This window comes from Cydia pomonella, chromosome 4 (genome assembly GCF_033807575.1).
Source record: "Cydia pomonella isolate Wapato2018A chromosome 4, ilCydPomo1, whole genome shotgun sequence".
Lineage (NCBI taxonomy): Eukaryota > Metazoa > Arthropoda > Insecta > Lepidoptera > Tortricidae > Cydia > Cydia pomonella.
Window position 1 is genome coordinate 22,531,645 of NC_084706.1, and position 14,526 is coordinate 22,546,170.

General features: G+C 42.8%; 1 protein-coding gene across 1 annotated transcript; it reads left to right on the plus strand.

Annotated features, from left to right (window-relative positions):
- On the plus strand, nt 1-7,713 carry LOC133517271 (carbohydrate sulfotransferase 4-like). The gene is made up of 4 exons (XM_061850505.1): nt 1-1,995; nt 4,552-4,740; nt 5,996-6,212; nt 7,529-7,713. Exons 1-4 carry the CDS (start codon nt 1,274-1,276, stop codon nt 7,652-7,654), a joined length of 1,254 nt encoding a protein of 417 aa, XP_061706489.1. The 5' UTR covers nt 1-1,273; the 3' UTR covers nt 7,655-7,713.
- The last annotated feature ends 6,813 nt before the right edge of the window (nt 7,714-14,526 follow it).

Consider the following 14,526-nt stretch of genomic DNA (forward strand, 5'->3'; position numbering starts at 1 on the left):
AATTCGTACTCTTACCCCAATCAGTGAAATAATTATACGATTAGTCCTAACACTTATATCCATTCCTTATACCGAGATATTTACTTTTATTTAAATACTGTGCAAAAACTGAATAATATCTCTTCAAGTGGCACATGTGTTTTTTGAGTTATTAGAATTGTGATTTTATTTCAATTAATCAAATTTGAAATTTAAATGACATAATCGGTCGGGAGTCGACCGCCTACCACTCCAAGGGTTATAAATGTAATAGTCTATACTTACTCTCTGAGTCTTACTGACTCTGGTCCATCCACGTAATATGTAAATACTTGTCCCCAACAAATATAATAAAGAAATTGATGTGTGTCGAACTGCTTTCACTTTGCGTCTGCAGCTCACGTGGTTCCAAAATATCGACACAAAGGACATTAAATCCTGCTAATACACACTTCGCTCCCATCTCCTTGGCCAGTGAACGGCACACCGCAATCTCATACCCACAGCGCACTCTTACCCAGAAGATACTTAGATGTTACATATATGCAGTGCCAGCCCTTGCATGTTCATTAAATTACACCACTGATAACGGGGTCTGTTTATCACCAATCGGTGCAAATTATATTTCGTCAACTGTTCATTATTGCCAAGGCGATGTGGCAATTTGCATGCGAAGTATTCATTTTAAACGGACGACCTTGGGAGTCACATCTTTTTTTTTATAAGACACAGTGCCTAATTATCAGATTTACCTGCCAGACACACTTTGTAATCGGACCAAACCGGCCAATTTGTACGGATACAGCCAATAGTGAATTCCGGATCACAAAAGATGCCTGTGGCGTGTACCTACTAGTGAATTCGTGGATTAGATCTGTCTATCTGATAAAATAATATAATCGAGACACTGTTCTATTAAATAGCTCCAGATTCCTAAGAGCCTACCGCGAACACCGAAGTTCGCAGGCTGCGGGCATCTTTCTCTGTTACTGTAATTACGGCTTAGGTAATTCGAGTAAAAGAAAAAGATGCCAGCAATAGGCGCACTTCGGTGTTCACGGCAGGCCGTCTGCTTTCACCAACTTATCTCTAGAAAACTGTTACACTGCCTAAGATTATTTATTTCTCTATGCCTTAATTCTTACCAAATCTTTTGCCACGATGGTCTAAATACGATATATTTTTTAGAATTGCCCTAAAACGTGGCTCATAGAGCCAAGGCACCGTGAAATTTTGTTAACCTAGTTAATTCCATACTTAAGTACCTTCCTTAGCCAGAGTTCACACGTGCACAATGCTAGTGAGATTTAACTTCTATTGGATATGTTTCGCATTCAGCATCAGTGTATTGTTCATTCTTGCTGTAACACGATATGCAGACAACACAAATCACCGTTCATATCCAGAGAGGCCGGGAAATTTTAATAAAATCATGACGATAGAAGGAGAAGAGCAATGGAACATCCCCCACGTTGGCTTACCAAACATTGAAGACATACTCGAGGAGACTAGAGTGAAAATTGCATTAGAGTTATCGAATTACAACTTCACAAATTCAGCGGCAAAAAATCTACAGGAATTGCTGTTGGAATCTGGGGGTCAGCCTCTAAGAAGCCTCATTATATCAACGTGGAGGTCTGGCTCGACATTCTTAGGTGATATTTTGAACGCGATGCCTGGAAACTTCTACCACTTTGAACCATTTATGAATGTCAAAGCATTTCAGATCAGAGGCCCGCCAGAAGCAGAAAAAGCAATTATATCAGTCAAGGCCTTGTTTAAGTGTAATTTCGATTCATTTTTACACAGATATTTAGAACAGTACCTTCGTAATAAGGTGACACCATGGTACCAGTTCAAACACAATGACAGATTATGGAAGCACGTTAAATACAACAGAGACCTGTTTTTTGATCCAATGTTCTTTTCTAGTTTTTGTAAATTGTTCCCCTTCCAAAGTATGAAATTGGTGCGGTTCCGGCTACGAGTGGTGAGGGACGTTCTGGATGATCACGAGTAAGAACTACGTTTATGCATTTTTTTATCTATAAAAGTGACCTACTGCTGGGCAAAGGCCTCCTCTCTCTCCCGCCCTTTGGTCCAATCCAATGCACCAGTCCCGCTACTATTAAACAAAGCGGCCAAGTGCGAGTCGGACTCGCCCATGAAGGGTTCCATACCATTTATGACGTATTAAAAAAAACTACTTACTAGATCTCGTTCAAACCAATTTTCGGTGGAAGTTTGCATGGTAATGTATACCATATATTTAGTTTAGATTTTTCATTCTGTTATTTTAGAAGTTACGGGGGGGGGGGGGGGACACGTTTTACCACTTTGGAAGTGTCTCTCGCGCAAACTAATCAGTTTAGAAAAAAATGATATTAGAAACCTCAATATTATTTTTAAAGACCTATCCATAGATACCCCACACGTATGGGATTGATGAAAAAAGATTTTTTGAGTTTCAGTTCTAAGTATGGGGAACCCCCAAAATTTGCCAAATGGCAAAAAACGGAACCCTTATAGATTCGTCATGTCCGTCTGTCTGTCCGATTATGTCACAGCCACTTTTTTCCGAAACTATAAGAGCTATACTGTTCAAACTTGGTAAGTAGATGTATTCTATGAACCGCATTAAGATTTTTACACAAAAATAGAAAAAAAAACCGCTCAAGAGCATGTCGGGCCATGCTCAGTGTAGGGTTCCGTAGTTACTCTTCCGTCACAATAAGCTAAACTGGAGCTTAAAGTATAGTACATTGTTAACCAAGGGATGAAACGGTACCTTTCACGCGAGTTAAACAAATAGGCAAATTTGCATAATCAGTACCTAATTAAAGTCTTTTTACTATGAAGGGGAAACTTTTTGCGATAACTCGAAAACAGCTAAACTGATCATGTCCGCTATAGTTTTCATTTAAATTCTTTCTTAAGCTCTACTTGCACGATTTTTTTCATATTTTTTGGACCTATGGTTCAAAAGTTAGAGGGGGGGGACACATTTTTTTTTCTTTCGGAGCGATTATCTCCGAATATATTCACTTTATCAAAAAATGTTTGTTGAAGACCCCTTTTAGTTTTGAAAGCCCTTTCCAACGATACCCCACACTGTAGGGTTAAAGCAGAAAAAAAAAATCACCCCCACTTTACGTGTAGGGGAGGTAACCTCAAAAAAATTAAATTTTTAGATTTTATTGTACGACTTTGTCGGCTTTATTGATTTATATATCCATGCCGAATTTCAGCTTTCTAGCACTAGCGACCACGGAGCAAAGCCTCGGACAGACAGACAGACAGAGAGACAGACAGACAGACAGACAGACAGACGGACATGGCGAAACTATAAGGGTTCCTAGTTGACTACGGAACCCTAAAAACAATAAATTTTGGGGGTTCCCCATACTTAGAACTGAAACTCAAAAAATCTTTTTTCATCAAAACCATACGTGTGGGGTATCTATGGATAGGTCTTTAAAAATGATATTCAGGTTTCTAATATCATTTTTTTTCTAAACTGAATATAGTTTGCGCGAGAGAAACTTCCAAAGTGGTAAAATGTGTGTCCCCCCCCCCCCCTCCCCCACCCCGTAACTTCTAAAATAACAGAATGAAAAATCTAAAAAAATATATAATACACATTGCCATGCAAACTTCCACCGAAAATTGGTTTGAAGTTTGAACGAGATCTAGTAAGTAGTTTTTTTTTAATACGTCAAAAAATTAAAAAAAAATATGCAGACCTATACGTGTGGGGTATCTATGAATAAATGATATTTAGGTATCTAATATCATTTTTTTCTACACTGAATACTTTGCGCGAGAGACCCTTCCAAAGTGAAAAAATGCGTGTCCCCCCCTGTAACTTCTAAAATAACAGACTGAAAAATCTAAAATAAATATATGATATACATTACCATGAAAACTTCCACCGAAAATTGGTTTGAACGAGATCTAGTAAGTAGTTTTTTTTTAATACGTCATAAATGGTACGGAACCCTTCGTGGGCGAGTCCGACTCGCACTTGGCCGCTTTTTTGGTCTTACGGTATTTTTTTTTTCGAGGTATGGTGCAAACATTATATTGAATTAGGTACCGCGAAGGGAAGGATAGAATGAAGGGAGGGGGGAGGGGGGATTAGGTATACTTTGTCTTGGTGAAGTTAAATATTTCGAGATAAAAGGCTTTGAGCTTTGAAAGGGAAGGGCATTCTATTTCGTGTTAAGGATTTCGCCTTAGCACTCTAGAGCATTTAACCAACCGGAGACGCCTTGTCTGTAATTTAACAGTCTGCCGATTTTTGCGCGGGACTTCAAATTTATATTAAATGTACATTACGTATAAACAGCCATGTCAGATAAACGTACCATGACGAATGACCATTAGCCGAGGCAAAGAGAAATACGAAGTTTATAAATCTTTGGCCGAGGTTATCGACCGACGGGTAAGCTCTTAAAGGCGACTCCGGTTGGTTTGTTCTAAGCCTTATCAAGGTTTGAGCTATGAGGTTCCACACTATTTACCTACTACTGTCTGGATATTGCTATGCAAATGTTTCTGTTCTCGTTTCAGACTTAATGTAAAAGTGGTACTGCTGGTCCGTGACCCGCGGGCGGTCATGCAGTCACGGCAAGGCAAGGGCGTGGAGTTTTGTAAGAATACAAGCCCAGATTGCTCGCAGCCTGAACTGCTCTGCGCTGACATGATAAGCGACTATATAGCTGCGATAAAACTCCAGCGTCAATACCCAAACAGGCTTATGTAAGTGTTTTTTAGGGCGTATTCCCACGTGTGCCCGCCCCACGTGAGCACCAAGAGGCGGGCACACATGGGAATGATTAGTATGTAGCGCCTATTCCCGGCGGGGACAGATGGGAATACACCTTTTTTAGTCTTCGTGACATGCAGGTACTGCAACGGAGTGCGAGTAAGGCGTGTGCATAGCATATTAAATATGGAACCTTTATAATAAGAATATGTATATACTAGGTACTTATAAAGCGCGGCGCCTCCCAACACCAGCATTGTTTTGCTTACCGGGCGGCTCCATCACCTGCACCACAAAAATTTTTTTTTTTTTGTATTATAGGGTCACTGTGTTCGTCCGTCCGTCCGTCCGTTTATTTTTCAAGACCCTTTATTTCGGGAACGCGTGGAGGTATCGACTTGAAATTAAAACCATATACTTAGGTCTACAGTCCCTTGAAGCTGTGAAAAAACCAAACTTCTAAATTAACGTTAAAAACGTATATTTCTACACTCTCTCTTATAGGGTACTTCCCCTTGACCTAGAACTATGAAATTTGGCAAGTAATATTGTCTTACACTAGCAAAAACTCAAAAGTATTTCGAAAAAAAGGGACTATTTTTATTTAAGCTATTTATGATTTAGTTCAGTATTTCAGTACAGTTACCAGTGTAATACCTATGTATTAAATCTATTATGTAAATAAATAAATATTACACAATAAAACAAAAAAGTTGTAAGGAACTCTCGGTGGGCGAGTCCGACTCGCTTGTGAGGTTTTTTTATAGTGCATAGTCCTAAATTTCCTAAAAGATTATGTTAACGGCACCAATCATGGGACATATAAGAGAAATTTTTTAATATTTCACCAACATCTGTAAAATTTCTACGGCTTTATGCTTTAAAAGTTGAATGTCCATTCGTCCTTTATGTTTTCTAAGTATTTAATGAAAGCTACTGCAATTGGTTTCAATATTATTAACCAATTAGGTAAAACTATGGTTTTTTGCTCCAGTCATGGGATGTAAGGCGCCATTAATTGTCAAACTAACAAGCAGCTCTTTGGCTCTTGTTAATTGTAAAATGTTGCCAGCGATTAAAAACTGATGGTAAATACTTGTTTAACAGGATTCATCTATACCATCCCATTACTGGTGCCTGTTCCATTACAGGGGTGTTTACTATAATTGGATTTAAACTGTCGTGAGACATACAAACATTAAAATAATTCTACGGATTTAATTTCAAGATTAATTGGCTTGTTCACAGGGTACTACGTATGGAAGATTTATCTTTAGATCCCAAAAGCACGACGCTCCGACTATTCAAGTTCTTAGGGCTCAGCATGACGCCCGAGGTTGAGCAGTTTCTGGACTCGCACACCACCCTGCAGGCGGGGGGAGCCTACGAAACCTTCAGAGTGTCCCGCGATGTGCCGTTTAAGTGGAAGAATATTTTACACTATGACTACGTCGAGGAGATACAGGTAATTTTGATTCGCAATTTGTTGAGTGGTTTGGCGAGCATTTTGAACTAGCACAGAAGTTTTCCATAGGGAAACGCCACGCTTCAGTCCGAGCTGAATGTAGTTAATTACCTCAGCCCTCACCTTGCGGCGGCATATTGAGAGGAACTGATGAAATACTAAAAATGTTAAAAATCTTTTTGCACTTTTTTCAACAAATCTTACATAATATGCACGAAGGAAGACCGAAGAACTATAATACTGACAACTCAAAAAGGAATTTATTTAGGGTCTAAGAGTTCTAAGACACGTCATAAGTTATATCTACCCTCATCTGTTATTTATTTGTGATAAGAAATAAATGATAGATAATAATAAATTCACATTGCACATTGCAAATAGGTGGGCGAGTAAAATTGCGTACCCACTAACGAAAAAAAAATTTTTTTTCTACTTTTTTTTGTTTGTTATTTATTAAGCATTATTAAGTAATACACTTTTCGTCAGTCGCGACACTCGCGGATTTATCAGTACCGCTACTTGACACTAGATGTCGACTACGAAAACAATAAGCGTTTTGGTAAGAAAACTGATGTAAAGTGCCATTTACTCGATTTCGGGCCCGAGAAAGAGTATTTTTCCTTTCACCATATATATGCACATCGTTTACAATATTTAAAATGTAAAAAAAGGTTCATATGCAAAATCATCACACATTGAGCATTTTTGGCAATTAGAAACAAAGTATTTTTTACATTTCAAATATTGTTAACGATGTGCTGATATTCCGTGAAACGAAAACGATTATCAGACCCGAAATCGGGAAGTGTCACAGACCTGTCAAATGGGAAGTGTGGATGTAATTGGCACCTTAGTATGGCAGTCTATGCTTAGTGGGCGGGGTGTTTTTAATGGCTCCTCTACACGATGGCCCAGCGTAGGCCAGTCCAAGGGACGCATTTATGCGTTAGAGGGAGCAAGTGATATTGCTATCTCATTTCACCGCATAGCCCCGTCCCTTAGACTGGCCTACGCTGGGCCATCGTGTAGAGGGGCCCTAAGAAGAAGGGACATGTTCACATGTGTCATTGTCCGTGACATGTGTCAGTCAAATGGACCAAGTAATATTTGTCAGTAGAAAAAGCCGCAAAATTCAAATTTTCTATGGGAAGATAACTCTTCGCGCCTACATTTTTTTTATTTGCCGCTCTGTTCTACTGTCGGAAACGTCTTGGTAGACTATATGTACAAGTAACTACATGCATGACGGACTTTACTTAAGTAGGACTTTATTTTTTATTCAAGTATTAATGTAGGCATATATTTAATCATTTCAGATAGCATGCAAGCAAGCTATGGAGTTGTGGGGATATCGCTCGGCGCACAACGCTACGCACATGGCAAGCAAGGAGTTTTACCCACTGGAAACCTTAAATCACTCGACGATTTTAGGAAGTAAATGAAAAATTACGTTTTTTTATTGATAAAAATATGCATTTTTAATACATTTGATGTGCGTCTGGTACTGGTTTTCTTTAAAAAATTGATCCTGTATAACGAAATATGAAATATAGCTAGTCAAACAACTTCGTCACTATAAAAAGACGCGAAATTCAAATCTTCTATGGGACGATAATCCTTCGCGCCTACATTTTTTAAATTTGCCGCTTTTTTTCTACTGCAGGAAATGCCTTGACAGACTACCTATAGATTTTTTTAATGGGAACAATAAGTGTACTTAAACCATAGATATAATATTCTGCTGTCACCGTAGCCTCACAGCCACATTTTCATGTACGATTATGGAAGGTAGAGGCAAGGAACGACAACTCCTTAGGCAGAACTGTTGCAAAAGTGTCCAGCTGTCAGCTATAAATAATAGTTCCAAATCTCTCCAAAGTAGCGCTAGAGTAGCTAAGAACCTAGGCGTTATTGACGGAGTGACGTGCGCTGTCTATGATTAGATTTTTTTCTCAAGTATTCTAGGTATTGTAGCGCCACCTATTTATGGTTTTTTGTCGGTCAATTTTTGGTATATGGTTTATGTTCCTTGCTACCTTCTATATGTACAGCCCCCTCCAGACTATGCGCGTGAATCGCGGCACAACTTCGCAGATCGAACATACCGCGACGTTGACGTAGACTCCACACTCGCACAACTTCACGGCGATTTCGCAGTTTGGTTCGCGGCAAGATGGCGCCGAAGCGTCAGCTGATCGGATTTGGCATGACACTGAATTAATTAATAGAATCAGGCGTTACTTTGCGGAAATCCATGCTAATTAAAACAAGTCAAGTCAGTTGTCGGGTGTCAGACCGTCAACATCTCCAGCATCTCCTGAGGATGCCTCGTAGAGAGGCGAAACACGTGTCGAGTTTTGTACTTTTGGTGGTGGGTTGTTATATTTATTTGCGTATTTATTTTTGCGGTGGGAGGGTGGGAACATTAATTGCATGTAAAAATACGCAATTAAGTATAACGGGTTAGCACTGATTGACTAACACGTTATTTTCTCGCGGATTACCAAAGTAATATTACTTGTTTTAATTAGCATGACACTGATTCAAACTGGGAACTGTTAAATTGATTTTTGATTGATCAAGTTCGCACTCAATATAACCAAGTAGCCGCCATAGAAGGTTATGACAGTTCAGATTAACCGACTCGTGAGCGAAGCGTTCGCGAGTGTGGAGTCTTGCGTTTCGCGTCTCCTTTGACGCTGGCTAAATACCGACAAAAAACGGGGAATAAGGCGCGAAGGCGTGAACAATCTGCGAAATCGACGCGAGGGCCCTCCACACTCACGTTCGCGGCTTCGCGCCTCGATTCGCGCACGAGTGTTGAGGGCCCTTTACGTACGCGAGCCGAGCCACGAACCGCGAATGTAAATCCGCGGTTAAAGGCCTTGACAAAATGAATCTACAGCGGGTCCGCCACCGTGACGTAAGTCTAGCACCATCCGAACTGATTGACAACCCAATCCATGTCTCTCGTGGCCACTAAGTGGTCTGACTTGCCGTAAAAGGTAGCAACCGGCATTGTGGTCATTCCCAGACGTATTCCGAAGGTTTTCAAATTTTCCTCGGACAAATAATTAAATTTAACGAACTTAATTTTATTCATAGCTTGTCCGTATCAGGCCAAATTTTCGACTTTCTGGCTGGGACGTGTTCGAACATTCTTCGAGAAGTTTCTGAGGTGATGGAGCTTGGATGAGCCGAATCTACAGCGGACAATCCCAGATTAAAAACTGTCGCTACTAATAACTTTACCTGGCAAAAGGTTTTTAGGGTTACTTGAATAGATAAACCTCGGACCGCCACCTCCCAAACTTCAGACGCTTCCAAAGGGGTTTACAAAAACTCTATATGGTATTCATTATCCGATCCGTAAAGTACCGCCTTGGTGTAATATTGTCGCGAACCCGGCGCTAAACCAATAAAAAGACTAATTTTGTATATCGGTTCCGTACACATAGGATCCTACCATCTATGGCGAAAAACCAACATACGTTAAAATTAATTAGACAATTTGCCGACAGATGGCGCTGTACACAAATATACTTAGTAATTCTGATCAAAAGCCTTTCGCCTTTATAGTTACACGAGATAATTTATATTTTTATACTACGTCGGTTGTTACGGACAGCATGGACCCCTGCCGAGACGAATGCTCGGACGGTACAGACCCGGGCCGGAAAGAATTACCTAACGCGTAAAACTAGATAAAATAGCTATAGGGTGCCTAGCTATAGGATAGAAATAAGTTGACACAAGCACACTTTGTATGATTGACTTATCGGTCGATTGACTAGAAACAGGATAAAATTGTAGTCGCTATGAAAATAGCGTTTTGTGTCAGCTTGTTACGTGACGTCATCACCGCGGGTGAGCGGCCGGTGCGATCGCTGCGGAAGCCGGAAACGTACTGAGCGGCGCGGAGGAGTATTTCTTTCACACCCCATTTGTTGTGAGGGTGAGTGGCCTTTCCATCCCTGTGGGGGATTTTTGGCGGTTGGTTTTCGCCTCCCGTTACAACGGGAGGGTCCTTCTGTGCTCATCTAGAGCTGTGGCTTCAATTGGCCGTGATTGGCCATGATTGGCCTTGATGGCCACTCATGAGTGCCGATCATGGCTTTGGTTTGAGGTAGCCTATCAGCGGCTTTACGGGTTTGCGGGCTCCGTCTGGCTGCTGCGGTCTTCCTCGTCTCCTGCGGCTACTGGCACCAGTGTCCTGGGGAGCTGGCGCTGTCGGCGGTTGTCCGGGGGGCGTGCGTGGAGTGGCGCGATGCCCTGCAGATGGAGGTGTCGCGAGTGGTCGGCGCGCTCGAACATTTTGCTCGATAGTTGGCTGATGAAGGTGTCCAGGCTCTGCCATTTCAGCCCGCGCTGGATGTCAATGTTGCGCACGAAGCGGGGGGCGTTGACTATGGTGCGAAGGGCCGCATTCTCCTGCGCACGCAGTCTCTTTTTGTGTGTCTCAGCCGTCATGGCGTACCAGGCAGGAGCTGCGTACGTCAGGCGGGACCGAATGTAGGTCTTGTATATCCCCAGCTTCGTGCGGCGGGGGAGGTTGCTGCAGAGCACTGGACGGAGCAGGGTGCGTGCTGTTTTCACGCGCCGGACCACTTCGTCGACGTGCGGCTTCATTGTTAGCCGCCGGTCAAGTGTCACTCCAAGGTACTTGACCTGCGGCATCCATGGCACGGCTTCTCCGAGTAGGCGAAGAGGCGGGGGGGGCTTATTGGTAAAGCCGGTTAGCAGCGCCTGCGTCTTGCCGACGTTCACCGACATCCTCCACCTGGAGAGCCAGTCGGGGAGGGCGTCAAGGGACCTCTGGAGTTTCTTCGCGGCGTGCGTAGGGTTCATGGACGCGGCGAAGAGGGCCGCGTCGTCCGCGTAGAGGCCCAGCTTGACGTCTCCCACGACCGGGAAGTCGTCGGTGTACAGCGCGTAGCAGGCAGGAGATAGGACGCTGCCCTGAGGTACGCCCGCGTGGATCGGGCGCTCCCTGGAGACTGCGTCCTCGACTGCGACTGTAAAGCGGCGCTCGGTCAGGAATGAAGCCACGACCTGAACGATGCGTCGGGGTGCTTGGGTCTTCGACAGTTTGTACACAAGCCCCTCGTGCCACACCCTGTCAAAGGCCTTTTCCATGTCTAAACAGACGGCTGCGGTGTGCTCCTTCTTGTTTAGTGCCGCCGCCATAAAGTGGAGCACTCTGGTGAGCTGCAGAGACGTGGAGTGCCCGTCGCGGAAACCGAACTGTTCCGGCCTAGGCTCGATGTAGGGCTGGAGCCGTCCCAACAGAAGCCGCTCGAACACCTTGGAGAGGGTGCTGAGCAAGGTGATCGGCCTGTAGCTCTCCGGTCTTCCTCTGTCCTTGCCTGGTTTGGGCAGCATGATCACCCGACCAAGTTTCCAGGCTGTCGGGTAGTGTCCCGAGCGCATGACCCCGTTGAACAGGCGAGTCACCGCCACTATGGAGCGTAGTGGCAGGTGACTTAGCGCCGCGTTCGGGATCGAGTCAGGGCCCGGGGCTTTCCTTGGTTTGCAGCGCCTGAGGACTCGCTGCACTTGGCCGGGTGAGAAGAAGACCGGATCTTCATCTGACTCCAGCGGTTGCTCTAGGTACCTCTCCAGGTGTTGTTCGACTTCTTGTTGATGTTCATGGTCTTGAATGGGGTTGGGCCGGAACTGGGTGCCCAAGCACTCGGCAAAGATCTCCGCCCTGTCCTCTGCCTTGTACTTGGGTTGTCCGGTCGCGTCTTTGAGCGGGCGAGTCGACTCTCGCGTCGTGCCGAGTTGCCGGCATAGACGGTGGATGGAGGGGACATCACCGCCTATGGACGCGATGTGACTCTCCCAGCTCTCCGCTGCATGGTCTCGAAGCTCCTTCTGCACTTTCCTGACGAGCGTGTTGAGTTCTGCTCGCAGTGTGGGGCATCTAGTGGTCTGCCATCTTCTCCTCAGGACGCGCTTCCGCTTTATCATGTCCAAGATCCTTTGTGGCAAGAGGGGGCGCCTCCCGTCACTCTGGATGGTGTGCGTGGCTGTGTTGAGCGCGTCCTGGATGTTGGAGGAGATGGTGTTGGCTGCTATCTCCACTTCTTCTGCTGTGGAGACCGCCATGGTCTGGGGTTTCCCCTCCATGGCTTCGGCGTATGTCTCCCAGCAGACTCGGCGTCTTGTTCTGGCGGTGAAACGGTGAGCGGCGCGGACCTCGGTGCGCGGTATTTATATGTTCGGGCCGAGGCGACCCAATTTCACCTGATTTCTCCCAAGTTAGGCTTTCCCCAGGGATCGTAGTGACCTGTATATCACATCACACATACACACATCATCATATCACATTTACATGGCGACCGTGGGCATGAATCCTGTGTGAGGATACTGCGGATATAAAATCATCATGGACGACGACAATGAAGAGGACTTTGAGGACGAGTCGGCGGCGTCGAGCTTACTCAGTGATTTATTGTTTTGTTAATTTGGGTAATCAACCTACCAAGATGGGTGGTCTGAAACGGAGAATGAGATCATAATGATAAAGGAAGGAAAATGTTATGGTAACCGCTGCCAATATCAGTATTGCTTCATTGGCTTCGGCGGGTTTGGATTTGTCGGAGGTTCGGGATGTCGTCGGCTACGAGTGCTACGGCTTGCTGGAGTGTCAAGCGGTACGGCGAGCGATTCTTCGTGAAAATGTTTAGGTGATATGTTTATGATTAGTTTTTTTTTAATATTCAAGTGTTATATATGTGTTTATTTTGTTTAATGAGTAGTCTAGATAAGTTATTAGGGGAGCCAAGTGTTAAAAGTTGGAGTCCTTAGTAGAGCAATATTGTAAGGAAAAGAAGTTGCAGCTGTGGATTTTGATGTTGAGGTGAGCGGATATTCTCGGCGATTAGCAAATCGGGGATTTTTAATTTATTAAGGTCGGATACGGTACGAGTATCGAAAATTACCGATGTTTATTTAGAGATGCCTCTTTCTTTGCATTCTAAAAATGATTGTATCGAATTTATTTCTGCACACTCAAACTATAATCGCGGTGCGATTAGTGCGAGTCAGCAAGGTCGAGGACGGGTGTTTTCGCGAGTAGGCAGAAATCATGTAGTTTCTGTACGTTAGACGGATAGTGTAATGTCAATGTTAGTCAGCACGTGATTTAGGTGGATGACATAGGTATGTGATGAATTTGTTTTTTTTTTGTGTCTAACGAAGATTATGTAAATATTTGGTATTATAATACTAGTTATCACATAGATGTAACTTGTTTAGAAAGGGAATTATCAAGTTTTGTTTTTTACGGATTATAAATAGATAAGGATTACTGGTTGAGGATTCTAACGGATTATACTTAAACAAATAAACTGGACACGACACTATGATACTACGTCTTTGGAGCTTACCCAGCCTAGAGTAGTAGATATCATGAAAGGGACGCAGGAAGATACAGAATTGATAATTTGATAGAATATTCGGAACGACCCGGTAAAAATGACACTGATGATGTTGTTACGTAAATTCTGCAATTTGCATAAATCAAGATTCTCCATGAACGAAGGCACGCATAGACGTATCGTTACGAGACTTGGTTATACTGTGCAGAAGTTTAAAATATGATACTGATAATGCTGTTGTGTGAACTCTACAATTTATATGAATCAAGATTCTCCATGAACGAAGGCACGCATAGACGTATCGTTACGAGACTTGATCATGGTATGGAAAGGTCCCAAAGTAGACATTAGGATTATTTATGGCTCTTTGTGGAAAAGTTTAAATATAGTAGAGTTGTTCTATATTAAAATGAGCACAAGTAAAAAGTATGTTACAATGTTGATGAATTAATGTCTTTCGCGTGGGACATGATGAATTACCTAGGTTATGTAGGAACTATTTAGTTTTTACTTATAAACGAACTTACCGATCGGGAAATGATTTAAAGGATTATTACTGTTACTAAATAGTGGATATGCTGGTAGAACTAGAATGATTAACGGTATCCAGAAGAGGTACGAGTATTATTGGGAAAACTGAATTATGTAAAACGATGTAAAGATTGTCAGGAGCAGAAGTTTAGCAAACGGAAGGTAATAATTATAGTTATAATTTATAACTACCTATCACAGCTACAGCATCTGTTGAGGAGTAACTTTTAGATTGGTTGGACTTGGATAAAACATGATATAAGTATGTTGTAACTTTTAAATGTGAAATATTACTTGTGAAATGCCATGGTTGTGTTAAAAATAATTTAATTTTAAAAGGAAATTGTAATTCAAGCATTGTTAATTTTAAGGTGATTTAGTATTAATTAAGAATGAAT